A 25,572-nucleotide genomic window follows, 5' to 3' on the forward strand; every position below is an offset into this window, starting at 1 on the left:
TACAGAAACAAAAGTAATAGTGCAACATATTTGGGTAAAATAACAACACAAAATTCAAAATTCAGTCTTATGTGATCACACAAACTTACTCTCAGTCCAGAGTTTGTGATACGAATGTGCATAATGTACATTTTGTCACAGTATTTTGTCAAATACATCTATGACAGAAATACACTTCGCACAATTGAAGAGAAATTGATCTGATTTCGTTTTACTGGGTGACAATGTTTATTCCTTTTTAACATTTTTGTTGTCTTTTTCTCAAAAGTGATAAAAGAAGTACTACCATGAGCCTTCCACATAGCACATATTGTATTCGTATTAGTTTGTTTCTGTACTTTTGCTCTGGTTTATGCTCTTAGATGCTTGTTTAAGAAAGGAGATGCACTTATGACTTCTGGTGACTAGTAGTTCTCTTGAATACCTATGTTGAAGACACTTATTGTAAGTCGCTTTGGATAAAAGCATCTGCTAAATGACTGTAATGTAATGTAATGTAATATATTGTTAAGTATTTGCATAAAAAATATTCTAAATGAATAACATTCAAATAAATAAAAGTAGACATGTCATGGAATTAATTTGTCTTGCTTTGTCCACCAGGAGTCAGTATTTCCCTGTAGATATTGCCATGTCAGGGTTTTATTTGTTTATTTGCTGTCTTGAAAGGAGGGACGGTGTAAACACAAGATGCGTGGAGATATATTTGTATAACATTTAGGTTTATTGACCATCTTTGTACCAAATTTCAGTCAAACTTCCCCATTATTTGGTGTCTTGTACATTCAGAAACCCTCATCCAAACATGTACACTTACACGCCAGCTGAACTGACACCTAGTCAGAACAACACATGTTTTTCTGTGTGTGTGTGCTTTAACGTAAACACACATTATGCAGACTCTCTCTCTCTGTGTGTGTGTGTGTGTGTGTGTGTGTGTGTGTGTGTGTGTGTGTGTGTGTTTGTGCTACAGTGATAATGAGGTTTAGAATGTCTGATGACATCACAGCCCAGTTTTATTTGTTTATTTGCTGTCTTGAAAGGAGGGACGGTGTAAACACAAGATGCGTGGAGATATATTTGTATAACATTTAGGTTTATTGACCATCTTTGTACCAAACTTCCCCATTATTTGGTGTCTTGTACATTCAGAAACCCTCATCCTTTATAAGATAAAGGATTATCTTATCTTATCTCATCCAAACATGTACATTTACACGCCAGCTAGTCAGAACAACACATGTTTATATGTGTGTGTGCTTTAACGTAAACACACATTATGCAGACCTCTCTCTCTCTGTGTGTGTGGTAGTCTCTCTCTCTCTGTGGTAGTCTCTCTCTCTCTCTCTCTCTCTGTGTGTGTGGTAGTCTCTCTCTCTCTGTGTGGTAGTCTCTCTCTCTCTCTCTGTGTGTGTGGTAGTCTCTCTCTCTCTCTCTGTGTGTGTGGTAGTCTCTCTCTCTCTGTGTGTGTGGTAGTCTCTCTCTCTCTCTCTCTCTCTCTCTCTCTCTGTGTTTGTGTTACAGTGATAACGAGGGTTTAGAACGTCCGATGACGTCACAGCCTGTCCCACGTGCGGGCGGCAGTGTGTTGCTGTCGAGCCGTCTCGGGGAGGGGTACACACAGAGAGAGAGAGAGAGAGAGACTACCACACACACACAGACTACCACACACACAGAGAGAGAGACTACCACACACACAGAGAGAGAGAGAGAGAGACTACCACACCACACACACAGAGAGAGAGAGAGACACACACACACAGAGAGAGAGAGAGACTACCACACACACAGAGAGAGAGAGACTACCACACACAGAGAGAGAGAGAGAGAGAGAGACTACCACACACACACACAGAGAGAGAGAGAGAGAGAGACTACCACACAGACAGAGAGACACACACACACACACACACACACACATATATATATATATACAACAACCGGACCACTGCGCAGCACACAGTGCGCAGTCCGCCGCTGGAGCCTGCACACTAATCCTCACCCGTTTTGGGATTTAAAAAAAGAAAACCGCCTCCTCCTCGCTCTCTGTTTAAATACCCCCCCACGTGCCTCTCCCTCTCTCTCCCTCCCTCTTTTTTTGATGATGATTTGCGGTGAAGATGCCCTCCTCGTCTGACATTACCCCCGTTGACCTTCGCCTCCGCTCGGCAGCGTCGAAGCGCCGCTACCGGAGCTCCCCGTCCCCGTCCCCTCCTCCTCCTCCCTCCTCTTCTCCCTCCTCCTCGCTACATATATACAGGTGCTTCAACCGTCGTGTTGTCTCCGCAAATCATTGATTATTTTTTATTTTTTTGTTCCACACATTTTTTATTTTTTAAATAAATCAAGACCGAGGCAGATGCCCCTCGCTCTGTCATCCCGGCTTGTACTATGGTGGAGTTTCCATCTCTCAGTCCTTACTGGCCTCTCATCCGCTTTCTGGTGCCGTTGGCGATCACCAACGTCGCCATCGACCTCGGAGAACAGGTAACGTCTCCGTAACGTCTCTGTAACGTCTCTTTACCGGTCCGTTGTATTCGCTGTCATAGCCGCTAACGGTTTTTCAATTTCAAACGGCCGCTGTGTGAGAATTCTATTCCCAGTGTGTGTGTGTGTGTGTGTGTCAACCAACGGCTGTCAGGGGAAACCCCGTTTTGAATTCTGAATTTTTTAATTTTGACCGTTTGTTTGTCCGTTAAAAGACGGTTGGCTGTCCGTTAAAAGACGGTTGGCTGCCGGTGGTGTAGCTTGCGTTAGCTTAGCATTAAAGGGGGGGTTCATATACATTATCAATGGAGGATGTTTCTGTCACTAAATGCATACGTCATTGTATTACCCAGCAGCACACTACTGTGATTTATCAGACATTCATTTAATCAGTAAATCTTAAGGCCATTTTTATTTTTTATTTCTGTTGTAGATCATTTGATTTTGCTTTCATTTCCCCTTTTTTCCCCTGTTTTTTAGGCATTTCCTGTTAGCTGCCCTCTCTTCCCAGGAGACCTTGAGCAGATAGTACAATAAAAACACACACATTATGGCTGTGAGATGTTAGGATTAAGCTTATGTAATGTCTCTGTAGCTGGTATTAATAGCACACACAGACACACACAGAGCTGCAAAGGAAAAAGGATCCGCTGTCGTTGTTTTTGAATGGAAATAAATCTGATATCAAGTGTGGGTGTTTCCTGTCCAGAATATATATTACACTAGTCAAAGGTCTCTTTTTTATTGTGTCTGTAAAGCACATGCAGGTTTCTATTTTTCTATGCAGGGCTGTGGTGGAGCGCCATCTGGTCAGAGATAAAGTTAGGCCAAGTCATGGTCATGTGGGCGAGTCATGCTGCCATACTGAACTTCTCCTCCCCTTCTCCTCCTCCCTTCGTTCGCTGTCTCACTCCTCACCCTCTCCTCTCTTTCCACAGGCCCTCAACAGGGGCATAGCCACAGTCAAAGAGGATGCGATCGAAATGCTGGCCAGCTACGGACTGGCCTACTCCCTGATGAAGTTCTTCACCGGACCCATGAGCGACTTCAAGAACGTGGGTTTGGTGTTCGTCAACAGCAGGAGGGACCGGAGGAAGGCCGTGCTCTGCATGGCGACGGCCGGGGTCATCGCGTTCGTCCTACACATCTTGATAGGTGTGTGTTTTTTAAAGGGGTTGTTTGTGCACAATGCGATGACACGCTGTGCTTAAACTGCATCCGATGAAAAATACAATTTTTGGGTGGCAAACCCTAAGTTTCATGATCACAGCTCCCTCTATCGCAGATCTTCTGCTGCTCAAAACAATGTAAACATGATCTTCTTAACCTCTACTTAATCCTCTTTTTCTCCATAGCTTACACAGATTTAGGATACTACATCATTAATAAGCTCCACCATGTGGATGATTCTGTCGGGGGCAAGACAAGAAAGGCTTTCTTATACCTGGCTGCATTCCCTTTGTTGGATGCGATGGTGAGTGTACAGTACAGCAAGCTTATTCTACATCAGCAGTCAGACATTTTACCATGCAATCATGGATTTAAACACCCTGGACCTATAAATCGCTAGTTTTTAATCCTCTGTCCATGCTGGTTGTCAAGTGAGAGAGTATTTCCCGCTTTAAAGTCTAGCTCTCTTCCATTGTTTGAAGCCTGTCATCCAGCTGTGGTTGGGGAAAATGTCCAAAATAGAGCTTTTGTTTAAAGCTTGGTGTCTTGTGATAACACTATGCATTGTTCTGCTTTGAAGGCTTGGATTCATGCAGGGATACTTCTCAAGCACAAGTACAGCGTCATAGTAGGCTCAGCCTCCATCTCTGATGTTGTGGCCCAGGTAACAAAATCCATTATTTTTCAATTTAATGCAGAAGGCTACATTTGAGGAGTTGGGAGACAGTTTTGTACTCTTTCATTTTTTGTCTGTTAATCATTGCTGTTGTTTCCTGCAGATTGTGTTCGTGGCCATCCTCCTCCACAGTAACCTAGAGTGTGTGGAACCTTTACTCATCCCGATCCTTTCCCTATATATGGGTGCCTTGGTCCGTTTCACCATCGTTGGTCTGGGTTACTACTGTAACATTCACGACAACATCCCAGACTCCAGTGGAATGGATGTGGGCGTAAGTGCTGTCTTTTTATTCCAAAAATTGTTACGACAGGAGTAAATGAGGTTCTGGGACCTTTTACATTTAAACAAAAGGACAATGGAGTTAGTTCATTTTAGTAAATGTTGTCTTTTCTACAACTAGAGTGGTTTTTCAGATGTGTCTTGATCCCTGCAGGGTGATGCCACTATCAAAAAGATGCTGAGTTTCTGGTGGCCCCTTGCCCTCATCCTGGCCACTCAGCGTATCAGCCGACCCATCGTCAACCTCTTTGTGTCTCGCGACCTCAAGGGGACCGCTGATGCCACAAAGGTGTGTGTGTGTGTGTGCGTGTGTGTGCGTGTGTGTGTGTGTGTGTGTGTGTGTGTGTGTGTGTGTGTGTGTGTGTGTGTGTGTGTGTGTGTGTGTGTGTGTGTGTGTGTGTGTGTGTGTGTCAGGAATTGAATTAAACATATCTGAAATTTTGCTCTAGAAAGCATTTTCCTGTTATTCCTTACAGTCACCAACTACCGATTATGATTAAGAAGAACTTGTTTGTTTTTATCATTTAATCTGGATGTTATTAATAATGCTGCAACGAATAACTTTATACTTTTACTAGTATAATTATAGACTCTTGTTTGACATAATTTAGAGGGACTATACAGCTTTGTGAAGCCAGCGAACAAATTCTTCCCTCAAGTTATTGCAGATGAAAAGCCAGATGCTAACAAACTGCCTCTGGAGCTTTCTGGCTTACAGAGACCCAAACTACTAGAGACAATACAAAGCTGTTTACCAGAACCAACTGGAAATCATTGACAACACTGGCTGCCAGTGGTTTGGGTGATTCACCACGTTCGTGTGAAACTCAGGGCATGATTACACTGAGTGAAAACATTCCTACATGGCCCTACTGTTCCTGCGTAAAGCCTGACGCTGTCCGTTGTTGTTGTTTGGGGACACAATGACAAGCTCAAGGCTGTTATCCAATCACAAACGTGTGAAAAACCGCACCGGCGCTGGGAAAGTGAGGGACACACGTGTTGCTTTCATGCCTACTATTGTTAGACAGCTTTCATTAATTTAGCTGTGTGTGTGTGTGTGTGTGTGTGTGTGCTGCATGTGGTATTTCCAACATTTAATGTGTGGCATGCTGACAACTTATAGCGGCTGTGTCTTTGTCATTCCAGGCCGTGGCTGTCCTCACGGCCACATACCCTGTGGGTCACATGCCCTACGGTTGGTTAACTGAACTGAGAGCAGTGTACCCTGCCTTTGACAAGGTAATCCATACTGACCATTATTAGTGCTTTGCCGCAGTTGTAACAGTTTATCTTTTACGCCACTGAAAATGTGCTTTCTTGTCAACAGAACAATCCCAGCAACAAGATGAACGCTGGCACCCCGGTCACCAAGTCCCATATTAAAAAGTTTACATCCTGCTGTCTGGCTCTGTCACTCACGGTAAGATAAGGGCAAATATTTTATCTTTTGCTTTTTCAGGCACTTCATTTTACTCTCAGAATATAGCATGGTTTATTTCAGAAAGAGGTGAGGTTAACAGTTTTGTTTTTATGGTCTGGGTGGAAAAATTCCTTGATGTCTGGCTGGAATTTTTGAGAAAAAATGAATGCGGTTTGGAGGTGAAACAATTAATGAAATGATAGACCACTGCCATTTTTTTGTCTCTACCTGCTCAGATGGGAGAATTTGCAGCTTTTACTCTTTGTTATATCATCATAGATTATACAGAGAAAAAAAGTTGCAGCCCTTTCTTTCCAGACATTGCTGTAATATATATCGTGTTATTCAATTTCTACCCCCATCCAGTTTTTACAGCTAGCATGAAGTTCCAGTATTCATTTTCAGTCCTACACTTGAAGTGAATTTGTTTACAGCCTACGGTGTCCTTCTTTGAGATTTGACCTCTCCTACAGTAGGTGTCAGTTGTCATACAGTGGTGCCCTAAAGCAACCTCGTATGCAAAGCAAATAATTCCTTCTTTTGTATTAATGCCTGCATACTATACTATTATACTGCATACACCATATCTATTTTGACAGCAAATGTATTATGGATTTTCAAGGTTGTAAATCTAATTCTGCACATGCTAAATAAAAAAACCACAAATTCACCCACAACAGAACACCTCTGCTATGTTTACACTTTTCTAATCCTGCTGCACCACAGATTGAAAGATACTGAGGGTAGGTCAAGGTTCATTTCTAAGAGTGGCAGAACTAGTCCAGTGTTCTGCAGTAACATGTTAGACATGTCTCACAGAGATTTTTGCAAAGCTTGCCAAAGGCAATGTTGACAAGATAGCCACTGAATATCTCTGAACTTGACTGCTTTCCCAGAAGCAAAGGCAAAATTTAGGAGTGCTAAAAAAAGGCCCAAACATTCAAGTAAATTATGCTTGAACAGCTGCACACTAATGTGTACAGTGATGGGGGTTTAGAGCGTAGTTGCAGGCATACTGAATGTAATTTTCCTTAGCAGTCATGTAGTGGTTTCAGGTTGCGGTGAGAGAGAGAGAGAGAGAGAGAGACATTAGGGTGGAATTTGTGAAGAGGGTAAGGGTCTTTTGTCTCCCCTCAACACTCCCACCCAGGCTTTAAGAGCTTTATGTAATGGGCATTCACGCAAAACATATCCGTTAACATATTCCAAAAGCATCTCTCAGGTGTACTTTTTCCGCTAAGTAATGAGTGCTGCAGTGTCATTATGTTGTTTTTTCAGCAAAATGTTTTTAATAATTATGTCATAGGGATCAGCATGAACACTGTATGATTGAGGCTCTCTGAGTGTCTTGCAGTGCAAACTGCATGTCTGTTAGGTAAAAAGAAGCTCTTGACCCAGTTAGTTGCCGTAACAGCCCGAATAAGAAAAACAGGAAGTTTGTGGCTAAGGTTTGGTCTTTTTAGGAGGAGGAGGAGGAGGAGGAGTAGGAGTAGGAGGAGAGTTGCACACCAGATGTGGAATCCCAGAGCTATAAACATGCATTTGATGGTGCTTTGAACAGCAAAACAGACAGATAGGTATGTTCTGTAGCGGTGTTGAAAAAACACAAGCTGACAGCCATCATGCCTGGGCTTGTTCCGATTACACATGAAAGACAAAACAATGTTAACGTAACGGAGGCTGACGAAGAGTATTTGAGAAGGGAACTAAGCGATGTCCTGTGACAAATTGTTTTCACCTTTATGAAAACAGACTTGGTCGTGGCAGTGAGTGTGGATGTCAGGGGAGACGGCGGCTTTGCTTGAGCCAAGCAAATTAGTTATGTGCCAACATCTTCATAAAATAATGATAGATGGTAACGCGATGCCAAAATGAAATCACCAGTTACCAATAATCTATTCGTATATTTCGGTGCAGAGGACCAACAACCACAAAACCACATCAACTTTCCGACTACATGTGTTATTGTTTAAGGAGATTGAGATGGTGAAAGGTTTATAGAATCACTCCGGCCGTTTGTTGTTTCAGTGTTATCCCATTTAATCTTGTGCCGTGTGTCATCCTTTCTCCTGACCTTGTTTTTTTCTTTCCATAAAGTATGACTCAATGTTGACAACATAAAATAATTAAACATTTAATCATTTAATCCTTTTGTCCAAAGCAAGGTAAAATAAGGGACATAAATTTTAACATATCATTGAGGCGCACTGAGCTCGGGACAGTGTAGCGGGAAGGACGGATGTCAACAGTGTATATTGAGAAGACAAGGGGACCAAGTAAAGATCCTTGCGGTACCCCAGTGGAAAGAAAATGATGCTTGGGACTCTCAGCATCCCCGTGAGAACTGAGCCCTGTGAGAAAGTACTCAATCGATAGAAGTGCAGTACTTGAGATTGTGTCAAAGGATGCCAACAAGTCCAGCAAGATGAGATCTCGAGGTTTGCATAGGAACAATAGTAGCGATACAGGCCTGAAGTTTTTAACTTGAGATGGGTTGAGGATCGGCCTTTTTCTAAAAACGGGGTAGACTGCGGGAACACATTGGGAGGAAAGCACCTGAAGCCAGTGTTCAGTGGTGGAAGATAACAGCATGTCCAAATCAGCAACACTATTGCACAACTGTCCTGTTGGTAGGGGTAAATAACAATAAAAGATGTTTGCCATTGCATTGCATTCAAATCACGAATGGTTTCATAGGTGAATTTCCATTTGTTGGAAATGATAAAGTCTCACCTCTTCACCCAGTTCCCCGAACAGAAAGCATGATTGGTGGAAAGCTAAGCTGGAGTAGCAGTAGTTTGTGGGACGTATCCAGGTTTCAGAGGGTTAATTTGTGTAATGCGTGACTGGCTCGCAAAGACGGGGTTAAATCAGCTTTATTGACAGCAGATGGCCATTCCACAGACAAAGTGAGAGGAAGGTACAAGTGGGCGAGGACTTGCTGGAAAGCACGAGTGTTTTCTAGATGATGTTGCGTTGTTGCATATGGGTGAGATTTTGCCATTGCTTTGAGTGACAAGAACATTCTGGAAAAACACCTGGATCTCTAGTACCCCTGGTTCTTGTTCTATGATTTGTGTGCAGGATACTATCTTTATGCAATTTCAAACAAATGGACTTATTATTCATGTTCAGATCAGACAGGTTTATTCTTCTGTTTACCACTCCCTGACGTGCAACTGCTTCCAGAAACAATATCATTGTCTGTCATGTGTTTGCTCACTCGCTTGTTCTACTTGAGCTTCAAAGGGCCCACTTTCAATCGGAAACCACTTGAGTTAATGAACTAATGAAATCCAATGAGGCGTGCCGGGCGACTCTATTGTGGTGCAGCGGACGCGAAAAATGAATTTTGCTTTTGTTGGTTTTGTTTTTTCCAGCTTTGCTTTATGGTGTTTTGGACTCCTCATCTATCAGAGAAGATCCTGGTTGATGTCATTGGAGTGGACTTTGCTTTCGCTGAGCTGTGTGTGGTCCCGCTCCGAATATTCTCCTTTTTTCCCCTGCCAGGTAAGACACTCCATTAGATGTTTTTCAGCGGCAGTGTCCAGCTGCATTTCCCCTCCTGCTGTGGCTTTAGCTGGGACCAGTGGGGTGATGTTTCCACTTTGTGTGTGTGTGTTTTCAGTAACTGTTCGGGCTCATTTGACTGGATGGCTCATGACCCTGAAAAAGACCTTTGTGCTGGCCCCCAGCTCGGTTCTCCGCATCATTGTCCTCATCACCAGTCTAGTTGTGCTGCCTTATATGGGGTAAGTGAACACTTCAAAGAACAGTGTCAGGGTCACAAAGGTCAGCACTGTGACTCAGGCTTACTGTGTTATTTCACACAGTATCGTGTGTTATTCTGGTAAAATTGTAATTATTTTCCTTTTTATTCCTGGACCAATCAAACAGGACGATGATCCACTTCCACGTTGTTATGATAATGCTTTGTATTTCAGGGTTCACGGGGCCACACTCGGGGTTGGGTCCCTGCTGGCCGGCTTCATAGGAGAGTCGACAATGGTTGCCATAGCAGCGTGCTATGTTTATCGACAACAGGTGAGAACACCTGGATTGAGCTCACTGCAGACTCTAGAGCACACAGCCAATCTGTGCTTTCTGCAGCAAACCTTTTCAACCAGGCGCGTCCTTTCACTTATAATTATCACGTTGTTTAGCTTGAGTAGAGATGTAGCAAAACTAATCCATCATGGATACATGCAACAAAGAAGACCTTTCATTTAGGATGGATATAACCGCGTGTTTCAAACATTCTAAAGGTATTTTCTTACTTATGTTTGTTGCATTTGATGATATCAGTCCCTAAATGAGGGGAGATTTGCACATGATGCTGAACAATATACTCTCCTTAAGATCTGAAAAGTCCCATGTTTCTATAGTCCCACTGGGAAATCTTTACTTTCTCTTTTTCTGAAAAGTCCTACTGTCTTCACGGTCAAGTCCCCTAAACATCCCAATTTGTGTTTCAAGTTTGTAATGAGTTAATGCCGATAACCAGAAGCATATGAGGCTCTGCATGCTCCTGAGTACTTCCATGCTATACCGTGCTCTTCTAATTTGCAGCTCTTCTAAATATTAGATTAGCACAGTCTCAGTTGCAGTTTGTGGCTTTTCTAGTTCTCCTTTTTTTTCTCAGTGACTTGTAAGGATTGTATGGATTTCATTTCTCTCCGTTTCTGTTTTTGCAGAAGAACAACGAGATGTCCAATGAGCTGGTGGTGGAGGGCGAGGACTCAGCCCCGATGAGCGAGGTGTGCACCAGGACTCAGATGGACGCCATAGAGGAGCTCCAGGAGGAAGAACAGGAGTGAACTCTGACTGCAGGGGAGAGGTAAAGCCGGCCTCCATGTGGGATTTTGCTGAAGAAGAGACTGCCGAGTGTTACAGTGCTGGAGAGGGGACCCGGGTATGGTTTTGGTTTCAGAGGTTCTCCCGACAGACTGAACTTTGAATAAGAGTGACGAGGTCTTCCTCACGTCGACCTCCACACCGTTAAAAACGCACACTGTAAAGAAAGCCATGCACCTCCAATTGTTCATCCATCAGTGTAAATACCGTGACGTCTTCCGACCTTTTCCTCTGTTCTCATAGTTTTTGCATCATCACATCGGCTGGTGTATTAACCACTTTCATGTGTTTACTGGTAAACAAGGGAAAACAACACAGGAGAACTTTTTCCTCCTAGGCATCGAGAATGAAACGTCTGTGGAGTGGAAGTGGAGTTGCCAAAATACAGAGTTCATTATTTTATGTTACTTTATCAAGATTAAGCGGCAAGGCCTTGCTTGAATTCAAATATAGACATGTTGTGGGACTTGTGGGTTGTGCAATCGTATTTTACATACAAACGGTGTACAGATTATTGTTGTTTTATATAGGTAATGGAATGTGTATATTTAATTGCCCGGAGGGGTCGGGAATCCCTCGTCATATCATTGCGTGTGTTACAGAATACAGTTATGATTGTTCACTTTCCATGCAGTCTGGGAGTCCATCTACTTTTTGTTTTGCCAAGCATTTTCCTGGTAGTATTCAGGCTGTCGTACGTACTGTATATAATGTATAGGCATTCTTATTTGGCAAAATAAATTGCTTTATTATTATTATTATTAATGCTTGTGTTTTGTTGATGTTGGATTTTGGGTCCTCATTGTTTGGGGATGTAAAAATTGTAATTGCAAAAATCAACCAATATTTTTCTGTTTTTAAATAACCCAATATACACAAACCTCAGTTTTGCACATTTGATGAATGTGAGAAAATATGGAAATGACCTTACAGCATGTGGGCTATGCATGAATACTGAAAGACATAACCAATGTACAGTATTGTATATCCTACTGTAGTCCTACGGTGATGTTACTTTGAGGACTCCCTGTTGGACCCCGTCTAAACCGGGACTGATAGAGCTGCTAAAGAAAATAGTCCACACCAATAAGTTTGAGAGTTTAGGAAAAGCCATTGTATTCAACCATGTTTTACAGACAGGAGTCTATGAGACCCCAAACAGACTTAATGTGTCATTTTCTGTAGCATACTTCTGAAACTTCAGTTCAAATTCATGTTAACAGTTCTCATGAAATTAATAAAAGCTATAACAAGCTGATACAAATCAAAGAGAGAAAAAAAAATTACAAAAATTGTACTTTCATTTTATCCAAATGCCATCCAAAAATCTGACAGAGAAAGAACATTCCTGCAAATGGCATAATCAATGTTTTACTGTTAACAGATCACCTTCGCCTGCTCTGGAATTAGGGCGAGAAAATGGCCTCTTTTTCCGCCAATAACCAACATTCATTCTTATTGTGCATTATTTCTAAGGCAACATGGAGGACCAAGCAAGCTTTTACTACTGAATCCAGTGGCTGGTGGTTGGAACTGTTGCCAGTATTTGCAGCAAGATTGGCACGTTTTTTGCCCTCAGAACAGCTTGGTTAAAGGCAACATGTTACACATTTAGTTTGACACACACACACACACACACACACACACACACGTACACACACACACAATTGCAAACATACACACAGACCTTCATAAATCACACCTCTGACACAGAGGCTGTGATTTATCGTCCAAGTCCTCCGATCGGGTGTGAGCGGTTGTTAAACCTGATAAATCATCGAACCTTCACTGACTAATTCACTCTTTCACTTGATTTAAAATGCAACTTTTCATATGATGAAAAAAAATAAATTAATACACAATTTAAAGAAACCAAATTCCAGTGTAAACACTAATCGTTTTGGCGCGGTTGGCAGCTCCGTTGTGTCGATAAGGATTTTGAAGAGAAAAATGTAAAACAAGAAAAGTTTCTCAGAAGATTTGGGCTTTTTTCCCCGACCTGAAAGTGAAAGTGACACCCTGCTAACTAATTTGGACTTAACTGAGATGCTGCTGCAAATATCAGATGCACATATATGTACATGCACCCAAATAGAAAACTCTGTATACAGAACAGTGTGTACAAAAGTGTGTAAACCACATCTTGTACAAGGTCTCAAATCAGCATTTTCATTTTTTAAAGGAATAGAGCAACAATTTGGGGAAAAACTCTTCTTTGCTCTCTTGCCGTAAGTTAGACGTGAAGATCGATACTCCTCCAATGTCTGTATGTTTATTATGAAGCTACAGCAAGCAGCCGGTTAGCTCACCAAAAAGACTGGAAACAGCCATTCAGACAGAGCCAGGCTAGCCGTTTCCCTCCGTTTGCAGTCTTTGTGCTAAGCTAAGCTAACCAGCTGCTGGCTGTACTTTCATATTTAAATATACCGACATGAATGGTATTGATCTTCTCATCAAACTGTCAGCATGAAAACAAATGTCCCAACATGTCAAACTCTTCCTTTTTAATTGGCGTAATTAATTCACCTTCATTGACCTGAGGAGTGTTTTGTTTGTATGGCAGGAGATTTCTCTGCAGCGGCAATCAGCTGGAGTTGAGCTGCTCGTGTGGCTCTTCTGCAGCTTCTACAACTGGCACATTGTAGTGGCGGTCATCCTCCGTGACGAGGCACACAGACGGCCAGTCGTCCTTATGGTCGTCTGGGTAGTAGGTGACAAACTCCTCTGTGTCGGCCTTGTACAGTCTGTAAACTTGAATGGTGCACTGCAAGGCGTAGCCCAGCAGGAACATCTCCACCTGGGGGGAAAAACCAAGCACACAGCAGTGAGATAATAGCACGGTTCCAGAAAAGCCCAAAATTAAAATGCACAATGTTTAATCAACTGCTCAAGCACATGATATTTATGGGTGGGGTTTCTTTATGTGAAAAGAGTAAGTAAAAGCTTCAATCACTGGACTGAAAATAACAATTAAATCACTCAGCAGCTTTTCCTTCCTGAAGCCTCCTCGCCCCACGAGGCTCGGCTCCAAAAACAGAAAAACAAAAACAAGCTGCAACATGTCGAACAGTTAAAGTCTCACTATGAGAAAGTTACACGCCCCAAATGTCATAACTAATGTTGTTTTTGTTTGTTATCAGCAGAAATGTATCGCTGTATTTGAAAAGGGCAGGAAAATCCTAGCTGCTAATTTCTACTAAGTGTTGTTTACCACAAAGAAGCTTCAGGTAAATGCCCCCTACCTGCCAGGAAACTACTGTATACAGCCGGTAAAACACGACTTTAAATGCCTGTTCAAGCGAGACTGCGGTCTGCTGGTCAGCAACAACAACAACAACAAAAAAAAAAAAAAGGAGCTCAGGGTTTTCTCCTACCTGCTCCAGCCCGGCGCTGAGGCCCACGTGGCTGAGGTGGTTGGAGAGGAAGGAGCGCGGGCAGTCGGACGAGTCCCGAGCGAACAGCAGCCAGCAGAAGAGCGGGACGTCTCCGCTGCCCAGCATGCAACTGTGCAGCTCCGCCGCTCTGCTCAGCATCAGCAGCTTGAGCGCCTCCAGCAGCCCCAGCTCCTCTTCTCCTCCCTGGAACACTCGCTCGCACAGCTGCTGACGCTCTGCGGCGGAGGAGCAGTCCACCGCCGCCCGCCACTGGAAAACAAATCAATGACATTAATCGATAACTATTTCGATGAGCATTTAAGTCGTTTATCGAGCATCTGCTTGGTATAATTTATTGCTGCAGTTTTCTGTTTGATTTCATTTTAAACTGTTATTATGAAACTTGTATTTGCTGAAGGGCTGTTGGAGTTGCCACATTTTTTTGCATATACATTAGTTCACAGGAATATTTTTGGAAGCAGCACCGACCAGAATAACACAACACTGTCTATTATGAGTGCAAATGTATGGAATTTATAACGTCATGCACAAACCTGCACACAGTCACCTCTCATAAAGCAAAAGAAGTCTGACATTTAAACACCAGAATTCCTCTCAAGCTACCAGGGGCAGTGGTTGACTATACATTCTGCATGGGGCCCTTTTACGGTTAAAGTAAAGAGGCACTGTGGTTTTAACAGTTGAAACGGTTTCTTGTGAGGCTGGGGGGTCCGTCTATCTCTCCAAAATCCTTTAGGGGCATAACATGGCTGTGAGTTTGACACTGAGACGAAGCAGTGCGGCATTTAGAAGACTACCTCCCTTTAACATGTGGAAGCGATTACATCCAAAAGCTCTGTGGATGAATATCAATACCCTCAGTGTCCTCGGGAGAACTAAAAATAGTGCAGTGGTTTACGCTAAAGTACTTTCTCACTGTATGCGTGTTTCTGGGTAGATTTTGCAGCCGGTACCTTATTTTGGAGGAGCTCCAAGTAGCCTTTTAGCTGCAGGGTGGCATCTCCGGTCCCGTCTCCCTGCAGGCAGTCTCCAGGAAATGTCCACTGACTAATCAGACCTTCCTGGGCCTCCAGTTGCTTCAACAGCTGTAATTAAAATGCTCAGATGAGATTTTGGCTGTGTTTAAATGAGCTGAAGCACTGATATCAAAACATAGACATTAGAAAAGTTAGTCTTTTGTATTTTTTATTTTGTTTTGTGGCTTTTCTATGCTGTAACGGTCTTATTAAAGTAACCTTTTTCTAAGCCCCTCTCCCCAAACAGCAATTGACCAACCATGGCTTAGCAACCGTAGCTAGGCACGGCAGCTCTATCAAGCTAATGTTGAACAAAACAGCAGATGTGTTAGGAAGTAACTAATTAACTAGGACAGTGTGTTAATCTTCTCTTACTCAAACTGTAATTTTTAGCCCGGCTAACTAGCACACTACCTCCTGTAATAACCAAACTTTACTTTAAAACCAAAGAGCATTTCACAGGTTACATTAAAATAACATTCAAATTACTCATTACTAACACATCCACTATGCTGCATTTCTCTAACATTTTTAGACTCTGTCCTGCTCGAAAATATGTAGTCTGTTTGCCAAGCAGCCAAACCGGATCAGTCGGTTCTGACATACTTCCTTTTCACACTGATAAAAAACAAACAGTACACTGAAATACAAAGGCCCGATCAGACAGAGCACTTTTTGCAGGTTGCCTTTTTTGTTGAAGCCTGCAAAGATAAAATAAACAGCAGCTCTCTGCATTGTTTTTTAGGCAACCGCTGACCTGTTTTTAGCCTCACCGTTATTACTGTGTTTTAAATAGTTAGATGGACTAGCTTTAATGTATTTTGCCATCGGGTGTATATTTAACTATTTAACTAGAAACATTGAAAAGACGAACAGAGTCAGGGTATTCAAATCATAGAGCTAGCTGGATGACGTTAGCTTAAACAGCTGGCTACAGCGAATGAAAACAGGAAACAATAGTCTGATTTTTCACTTGTTATTGTGGTAAAAAAAAAAAAGAAAAGATTGTCGATGGTCTATCTCCATCTTTATCGCAGTAAATCGCATAACAGTTATTTGCTTTCCGAGAATGGAACGCTCAACGTGCATAGCAACGGTAACTAAGGGGCATGGGGCGTAGCCAACTGATGCCATCTTCCTAAGCGGGTATTTGGTATTTACCATGTTGACGTCCTCCTCCTCCTGCAGCCAGGCGGGCAGCTGGGTGCTGTGGGAGAGCACCTGGAACAGGGTGGCTCTGAGGGCGCAGTAGTTATCACCCCTCACCCTCCTCACGCTGCCAAACCTCTGGGACATCTCTTTATAACCCTAAAGACATCACAGGAAGTCTCTTTAAGACATTCATGTGAGAAAGATAAAAAAAAATGTCTTCCCAGGAGCTACAGACACCGACCTTTCTAATGAGAGCACTCTTGGCAGTGTTTCCTTTCCACTCTCTCTCACTGTAAGTCAGAACATCCACCGCCGGACCCAAACTACATCTGTCCTCCACCTTTAAAACTGAGGAAAGAGGGAGGAAATGATGAGCAAAACAAAAAAGGACTATTGTCTATCATTTATATGACAAACATTAAGACTCATGTGCGAAATCTCTGATGCAATTGGTGTATACACTGAACTTAAGCACACTTTTTTTTTCATGAGTTGAAATAAAATACTTTTCTTACACATTTAAGAGACTGGTTTCCTTCAAATTCTCTGCACAAATTTGTTTTAATGCGTGTTAGTGAGCCCCTCCTTTGACAAGATCATCGACCTGACAGGTGTGGTCCATTAAGATGCTGATTAAACAGCATGATTATTACACAGGTGTGCCTTGGAATGGTTACAATAGAAGCTCACTTAAAATGTGCAGGTTTATCACATGACACAATGCCAAAGATGTCACAAGTTGTTAAGGGTGCCATAGGCATGCTGACGGCAGGAATGTCCACCAGGGCATTTGCGCTTTAACTAAATGATCATTTTACCACCATAAGCCACCTCCAGTGTCATTTCCCAGAATCTGTAACCATAGTGTTGTGAAAGCCGTAGTTCAGAGTGCTCTAAAACTGCACATTGCATAGTTGCCCGTTATTGTGACCAGTGTAACGAACACCTGTAATCAGGCTGCTTCATCAGCATCTTGATACGCCACACCCGTCAGGTGAATGGAGTATCTTGGCAAAGTAGAAGGGCTCACTAACACGGATTGCAACAAAAGCGTGCCACAAAATGTGAGATAAATAAGCCTTTAATCTTTTATTTGTACTCATGAAAAATGGGAGCAAAAAACAAAAGTGTTGCGTTTATTTTTTTGTTACGTGTGAATGTGTGATTTGGATTTACTGACCTGTAGTTTCTGGTTTATCGTTTTGTGACGCTGACAACTCCTCTGCTCCTCTGTAAAGGTCTTCTTCACTAGAAAGGAACAAACAAAACACTTGAGCAACTGAACCCTCAAAGTACAATACTTGATGCATAAGGCTGCCATTGATTACTTTTCTTCAATGAGAACTCCTTTGAAACGACCAAAGCCAACAATGAATTTATGCTATTTACGATCAAGTATTTGTGTGTTTATAAAGCCTGACATGTTGTATTCTTCTGTGCCATAGAGCTCCATTCATCCACTGTGTTGCACAGGTGACAAGTTCCTTCATTTCAGTGAACATGGACACTGATGTTTATTTTTAGTTAATCCCACACAAACACCATCCTGCTGCTGTAAGTACTCACTAGCACACCAAATTGGTACTAATCTGCAGCTGAATATAGTCCCCAACCAATGCACAGTTTATTTACTCTGTTAAGTAACGTTCGCTAGATAAACACAGTGCCTGGCTATTTTAAGAACGAACTAACTATGGAGTTTAAAGTGTCTAAAGGTCAGAGTGTGTGGAGAGACGGACAAACACATTGTGGGTTTTGGTATTTTTCTAGAATTTGTTAACAAAAAAAATCTATACACAGAACTAAAATCTTACTCTTTAAACTCCCAATAAACGGAAAACTGTTACATTTCTTAATATTCCAAATCATGACCGTAAACACTGAAATATTGACATCATTTTGTATTTTCTCATGTTTATGTACAATTTACTTTGTGGCGTATCAGTATGCAAACACAGAAATCACAACTGATTACACATGCACTTTTTAAACAAGGTCTCTGGGAATGATGTGTACGATTTCTTCAAAGCTGAAGTCTATGTTGCCACACAGTTTACAACTGTCTCTTTCTGTGTTTTGTCAGGTATTATTACACAACACTCTATAATGCAACCATAAAATGATCATAACAAACCTGTTCCTCATGCCCTCTTCAGCAGAGTCTTCCTCTTTTCTGACAGGTATCTCTCCAGCGTTTACATCGGGGGAAACGCTCACTCCCAGCTGCTCCTCTTTTCCAGTTTCCTCCTGAATCTCATCATCCTTCTCATTCTCGGCCTTTGCCTCTTCCTTAATCTCATCATCTTTCTCAGTTTCGGCCTTTGCCTCTTCCTTAATCTCCTCTTCCTTGTCTTCAACTTTGGGAACATCTTCTTCTTTGTCCTGCCCTTTCACCATCACTTCCTCCACAATATCCTGTTTGATGTTCTCCAAGGAAGTGACCTCCTTTGATCTCGTAGTTGTTTGCTCAACATCTGGCTCTGCATCCTGATCAGACTTTAAGCTGGAGAGAGAACACATATTTGTTACTTTTCCTGTTTTTAAATTATACAACTCAAAAGTATGCTATTTATTTAAAAGTATTGACATTATTTATTATGACAGATACATTTAGTCATACAAATATTGTAGGATAAAAAGTATAAAGAAGGTATAAGACCAGAAACAGTGGTAAGCAATAGACAATGATCTTACTATAAAGCAAGGAACATCTGTCTGTCTGCCTGACTTTTAATATTAATAAACTTTGAACAAACAGGCGGCCACATATCTAAACTTTTTATTATTTATTATTTTAAAAAAGTAGACTGATGGGGGCCCAGGACCTTGACTTAAGGTAAAGTCTGCCCCTGGTGTGCATTTCATTGGTGTTTCTAACCGCTACCTGGGTGTGTGTCGCAACTATGTCATGGTAGAGTATGAAGTTGTTTGTATGAGCGGTCTGAGCATGTTTTGAACTGACACTGCACTGGTTTTGCTAATGCAACAAGCCGTGGTGTTTAAATGCCCCCTAGTGGTCACAGCGCGGCTCCCAAACACACAGCTAGTAAACAGTTACATAAACGATCAACTTGTTTTGATGTCACTGAACCCACTGACCTCTCGCTGGCGTCTGCCGGAGTTGTGGTCTCTGGCTCCCTGATGCCGTTGGTGGAGTTTGGTTCCTCGCCGCTGTGGTCGAGTCCCGCGGGCTCTGACCCAGGAGAAGACTCACAGACATCGTGGCTTTTTAGGACTTCAGGACCGCCCTCCTCCTCCTCCTCCTCCTCGCACACTGAAGCACCGCCATTCTCTGCATCCTCCGTCACAGCACTAGACACAGGGCGATAGGAGAAAGATATGAATTACTAAAAGCTCAGTCTGCTAATGCACACCACAGATTGCACAGGATCAGGGTCGTGTGATTATCAAATTGGAATTTCAGTTTTGCAACGGTGTATTTATTGCTTGACAAATCAATGAACTTTATCACATCCCGAATTGATTTTGTGATGGCAGTGACCATAGATGTGAAAGGCATAATGATTCATTTGACGTTGGCCTCGCCACAGCGAACAATAGGAAAATAAAAATATTGGCACATGATCTGTATCTTGTATGTAGCAGCATTAGAAAAATACTGTAAATACAATATGAGCCATTAGACCTCCTCCTAGTATAAACATACTCCATGGTATCTTTTGAGATATGAAAAAAAATCTTTTTATAGGTTGTCTCGTTCAAGTTGAGACCAGTCCAAAAAAAGAGAAATGATTCTTCTCTAATTTGTTTTATTTGAATATATCTAAGTGAACTAAAGAGGCAAAATGATAAAGTATTTTACAATAACAAAAGGTGGAAATCTGGAAGAAATATTCCCACTAACTTTGGTGAAGTAGAAAATGTTTTTTCTGCTTTCCTAACCTTTATTCATGCATCCAGTGCCTCATATTTAACTTGCTAAATATGCTAGATAAATATGAATGTATTGCTCAGCCTGAATGGTCACATATTCCAATTCAACCTCATGATGTGTTTTTTTTTAAACCAACATCCAAAATAGCAGCAGAGACTTTGCAGTCTGTCTTGCCGTGTGACTCACCAGCTCGGAGACTCTGAGTCGTTCTCCTGACTGACCGCAGAGATGGACGACGTCAGATCAGCTGCTGCAGAGAGCGGAGGGTGTGGCTCAGATGTGTCTTCATTGTTTGGAGAAAACTCCCCTAGTGGCTCAGCTACAGTGTTTACAATACTGACTTTGGATCCTGCTTCATCTTCTTCTTCATCATGAGTGTTGTCCTCTGTAATGTGCTCTCTTGTTGTGTTTAACTCAGTGAGGTTTTCACAAACTACCTCTGCTGTTATTGAGCTGCTGTCAGGGATTTTGAACTGCTCCGAGGTTGGAATTTCTTCTTCTGTTGTCGCATTTGTTGCTGTAAAATCCTCCCAATTGACTGTGGCGTGTTCCTCCAGCAGAGAGTTCAAAGTGCATTGCATGAGTTCAGCTTGTCCGCTCTCTGCAGGACGGTCCTTCACATCTTCATCTTGCACTGCGACGGAGTTCTCTTGGAGTTCAGACCCTTTGCTGGGCGAAGGCGTTGCCGTTTGTATGACTTCCTTCTGCAAGGCTCCGTTCTCCTGAGTGTTGTTGGGCTCCGTCTCTGCAACCTCAGGACTGTGCTTCACCTGCACGACCACTTCCACCTTTATACCGGCTTCATCTGGCATTTTTCTGGGTGATAAAACACAGGCAGGATGAGCAATTTCACATCATCCAATAAAAAAAACATCCTTTAAAACTCAGCAGCTTTGATATCTTGAGTAATGGTGATGTCATGAACAAGACCCGAGAGTAGATACGTGATCATGCATAACATTTAGCAGCAAGAAGTATGAAGATTATTTATTTAATTTAGGTGTGGAGGAAGTGGGACATGTAAAATCAAAACTGTCATCTTTCCTCAGTATCACTGTACTAACCACTAGTGTGAAATGACAACAACAAAAAACCCATTAAGACCTCTGGAAGTCCCCCAGCTCTATTCTCAGCACTCCTTATGATATTATGTGATTTGGTTACATAAGACAACCTACGTTAAGGGGAAAAACCTAAATGTTATTCTTGTACAAGTTATGCAGCAGTAGGTCACATCTTTAAAGGAAATTTTTATGATTTTGCATTTGTCCACGTCAAAAAAAAACGTTTAAAAACAGGCAGCAGCACAAGCACGATGTTAGTTTAAATGTCTCTGTGGAAAATGTTCTATACTTTCTCTATTAAGTAAATTCCTAACTTCACTATGATGTCATTCTAATAAAACTGCCATTTTTACGAGTCAGAGATACGGAAAATAATATGGAGGGGGACCAAATCAAAGTCCTGTGAGGAGCTACTGGCAGCTAAGGTTGTGGCGTCGGGGTGTGTGAGATTCTACAAAGAGCAACTTTTCTTTTTTAACAACATTGGTATCATCTCAACAGGGTAAACAAAATGTGATTTGGACTGTTAGCAGAAACGGAGTGTCCTCCAGGTTTCTGTCTTCTTTATGTAGCCATTCTCACATGCTCTAATGTGTATCTCCGCTTTATTTTTCTGTATTAGTTCGTTGCTGTCAGGTTTACTCTACGTCTGTGGGATCATGAAAATGTCTTTGAACCTGATTTACAGATATTAAATAACATTTCTCTTTCCCCTGAAGTTTTCAACCATGTCACCAGATCATGTAGTGACATAAGTAGTGATAATGTAAAGGTCCCCAAACAGCAAAAAAATGAACTGTTACTGCGACGGTTATCTCACCTGATGTTCTCATCCCTTTCAGGACCACAGGTGCCCACCACAATGGCTTCACCCGTGGGCACCGTGGCCTTCGCGTCATCCTTCAGCAAACCACTTCTTTCCTCCGCATTTCCACAGGGACTCTCGGCGGGACAGCAAAAGTTCCCCATCTGCTCGCTCCTTCTGCTCGGGAGGTCAGACAAGTTAAATAGTCTGATCTCCAAAAAACAAACCCCACAAGCGACCTGATGAGTCGCTGAAGCCTGAAGACTTCAGGGGTCCATGATGAGGAGAGAGTCAAGCTGCTGAACAGGAAGACAACATGTTTATGTTTTGTTATAGAGTTGTTCACTAAAAGCACAACATGAATGAAGACTAAAAACACTAAATTAATCATGTGACACATTCTATAACCTGTCCTGAATTATAGCTGGAGCTCATTGTTATAAATCAAATACTATATTATGATAGATGTTACCAAAACAGCAGTGGTTAATCATTCTGTATCTAAATATCATGTTGTCACATTTATTTGGTTCTCATCCATCAAAATGTCTCTAAATATTTCATATATTTCAATATTTCATTATGAGGGGAAAGAAAGACAAGCTGTGTGGTTCATGTTTACTTACTAACAACGACTACACCAAAACCCTACAGCATGATTTTAAATATCTAAAAAGTAACCACACATATACAACAGACAATATGTGGAACTATCCGGCCCTACAAGCAAACATTCAATACAGTTAAATGTTTCTACTAATAAGACAGCAGTTCAACAACAATTTGTCTGTCTCTAGTGGCAAAAGAAGTCGTCAATTCCACATTTTTTGAATATTGTTTGGGATTTAAGTCATTGAAATTGTGTGACTTGTGTCTAAATACAGTTTCCTGAACTTACTGCACTGTTCTTACTTAAAAGGGATATCAGAAATAGCATTAAAACACTTCAGATGATACCTGGTCCTTCAGCTTGACAGTGAAATGAACAATCAATGTTTCTACCTTCTTATCATGCACCGATTATTTAGATGGAATCAAAAGCATATGGTCATACACTAATTATTGTATGCTATTGTTCACTTTTCACCCCAGAATTAAGATTTAAGTTAACAGCTCAAAATGAATACTTATAATACCATATCCATATCAATAACATGGTCAGGAGGATTTACTTAAACCAGAGATTTCCAACATGTGTTGCTTTTGACCCCTTTAAAAAAACAAATTATCTGGAACCTCTTATCTCAAACTGTGGCCTTAATATGAACATGAATTACTATTATTATTATTATTATTATTAGTTAAATCAATGATTGGATAGTTTCAATTGATTATTGTTGACTTTTCACCCAATATTGAGATTTTCAGGCAGTAGCATAGGTTTACAGCTCAAAATGAATACTTATATAAATATATATACTAAATATAAATGATTAAATATAAATCAAATACTGTATTATGACAGATGTTACTCATTCTGTATCTAAATATCTGGTTTTCTATCAAAAATGTCTCTAAATATACATCCAATGTCATCCTAAACAACACATTCACTGATATCACTGAGGACAGAAAACAAACATACCTGTGTGGAGTTTATTCAGACACACACTCCTCATGTGGTTTCACTTTCTGTTTCCTGTAAAGGCAGCTGGAGTTAGCTCCCAGGCTAGCTGAGGTACACTTACAACATGAATCACGAGCTGCTAAACGCCTGGAGTCGCTGCTGCCATGTAGCTATCCTTCTACAAACCACCACAGGGTCGTCCTCTAACGCGTTACGTCTCATAAACAACGTTTATTCGCCGCTTTGTGTGAGAAACATCTGTCTTTACGCGGACGTGTAGCTTAGCAGGTCACGGCTCCAGTCCCAGCGCGTGACGTCATAGTCGTGTGCGCCAAGGGGTTCTGCTGCGTTCAGGCGCTCCTCGGAAACTCGAGGCTTCACGTTAACGCCGGTGGGGTTTTTTGTTTTTGCACATAATCAATCAATCGTGACCAAAAAAAATGTAATATTAATTTTTGTCACGTCATATTTATTTTATATCTGTTGATTAAAAGGACATGTTTACAGTACAATAATACCTTTTTTTAAATTGTTATCAAATAACTATTTAGTTGTAGCGGTACTGATTCTCCAGATTCCAGCTGATCGTGAAGAAGCTGTTGACCAGCTTTCAACCTCATAATACAGAAATATTTACTTTTAACAATGAAAAAATACCTTCTAAATTATAATGAAAAAGGTCCTTTTTCGAGTAGAAAATAAATTGTATAAAAGGGGGTTTCAACTCATATATATATATATTATATATACAGTGCCAGTCAAAAGTTTGGACACACCTTCTCATTCAACTACTTTGAAGAATCTAAAATATAAAACATATTCTGGTTTGTTGAGCATTTGTTTGTTTACCACATAATTCCATATGTGTTCCTTCATAGTTTGGATGTCTTCAATATTAATCTACAATGTATCTACAAAAAAAAAATAAAAAAAATAAAGAAAAAACATTGAATGAGAAGGTGTGTCCAAACTTTTGACTGGTATTGTAAATGTGTTGTCCTGTTATGTGGTCTGAACGTCATATTTATTTTATATCTGTTGATTAAAATGGCATGTTTACAGTACAATAATACCTTTTTTTAAATTGTTATCAAATAAATATTTAGTTGTAGCGGTACTGATTCTCCAGATTCCAGCTGATCGTGAAGAAACTGTTGACCAGCTTTCAACCTCATAATACAGAAATATTTACTTTTAACAATGAAAAAATACCTTCTAAATTATAATGAAAAAAGTCCTCTTGAAATATTATTTTTTCGATTAGAAAATAAATTGTATAAAATATTATATATACAGTTTGGACACACCTTCTCATTCAACTACTTTGAAGAATGTAAAATATAAAACATATTCTGGTTTGTTGAGCATTTGTTTGTTTACCACATAATTCCATATGTGTTCCTTCATAGTTTGGATGTCTTCAATATTAATCTACAATGTAGAAAAAATAAAACCATTGAATGAGAAGGTGTGTCCAAACTTTTGACTGGTACTGTAAATATATACCTACCAATAAGCATGAAAACAAGCCTGCAGCCAAGTATAAACTCTTGCATCAGCAGGTAACATATGAGGAAAGGTTTAGTTAAATATTTACTCAAGCGAGGATTCAGACTGCTTCAATGCCTAAACCAGAAAAGAAAAGCAGGAAACAGCAAAGAAGCCTCTAAGGGCCTAAAGACTAGAGTTTCTGACCGAATCTGCAAACATGATGTCAGCATTAACCTGCTCAACAGGTGATCTGACCCTCCAATCAACTCAGGATTGTGACATTCAGCTAAAATGA

General features: G+C 41.1%; 2 protein-coding genes across 4 annotated transcripts; one reads left to right on the forward strand and one right to left on the reverse strand.

The window, feature by feature from the left end:
* Positions 1-1,910: 1,910 nt before the first annotated feature.
* On the forward strand, positions 1,911-11,698 carry ankha (ANKH inorganic pyrophosphate transport regulator a). The gene is made up of 12 exons (XM_054622807.1): positions 1,911-2,487; positions 3,426-3,642; positions 3,843-3,961; positions 4,238-4,321; positions 4,437-4,607; positions 4,770-4,904; positions 5,765-5,857; positions 5,946-6,038; positions 9,419-9,548; positions 9,667-9,790; positions 9,983-10,082; positions 10,733-11,698. Exons 1-12 carry the CDS (start codon positions 2,392-2,394, stop codon positions 10,853-10,855), a joined length of 1,485 nt encoding a protein of 494 aa, XP_054478782.1. The 5' UTR covers positions 1,911-2,391; the 3' UTR covers positions 10,856-11,698.
* Positions 11,699-11,983: 285 nt separating this feature from the next.
* LOC129110653 (titin-like) lies at positions 11,984-24,140 on the reverse strand. Of its 3 annotated transcripts, none has more exons than XM_054622806.1 (11): positions 23,805-24,140; positions 22,235-22,396; positions 20,537-21,166; positions 19,555-19,767; positions 18,590-18,958; positions 17,636-17,703; positions 16,697-16,803; positions 16,465-16,611; positions 15,241-15,372; positions 14,267-14,536; positions 11,984-13,689 (listed from the first exon to the last, which is right to left on the reverse strand). In XM_054622806.1, exons 2-11 carry the CDS (start codon positions 22,381-22,383, stop codon positions 13,477-13,479), a joined length of 2,298 nt encoding a protein of 765 aa, XP_054478781.1. In that variant the 5' UTR covers positions 22,384-22,396; positions 23,805-24,140; the 3' UTR covers positions 11,984-13,476. The 3 variants fall into 3 exon arrangements, with proteins under 3 accessions (XP_054478781.1, XP_054478779.1, XP_054478778.1); XM_054622804.1 differs by having other exon boundaries at positions 22,235-22,515; XM_054622803.1 differs by having other exon boundaries at positions 22,235-22,518.
* Between the last annotated feature and the right edge of the window lie 1,432 nt (positions 24,141-25,572).

The sequence above is a fragment of the Anoplopoma fimbria genome, chromosome 21 (assembly GCF_027596085.1).
Source record: "Anoplopoma fimbria isolate UVic2021 breed Golden Eagle Sablefish chromosome 21, Afim_UVic_2022, whole genome shotgun sequence".
NCBI lineage: Eukaryota > Metazoa > Chordata > Actinopteri > Perciformes > Anoplopomatidae > Anoplopoma > Anoplopoma fimbria.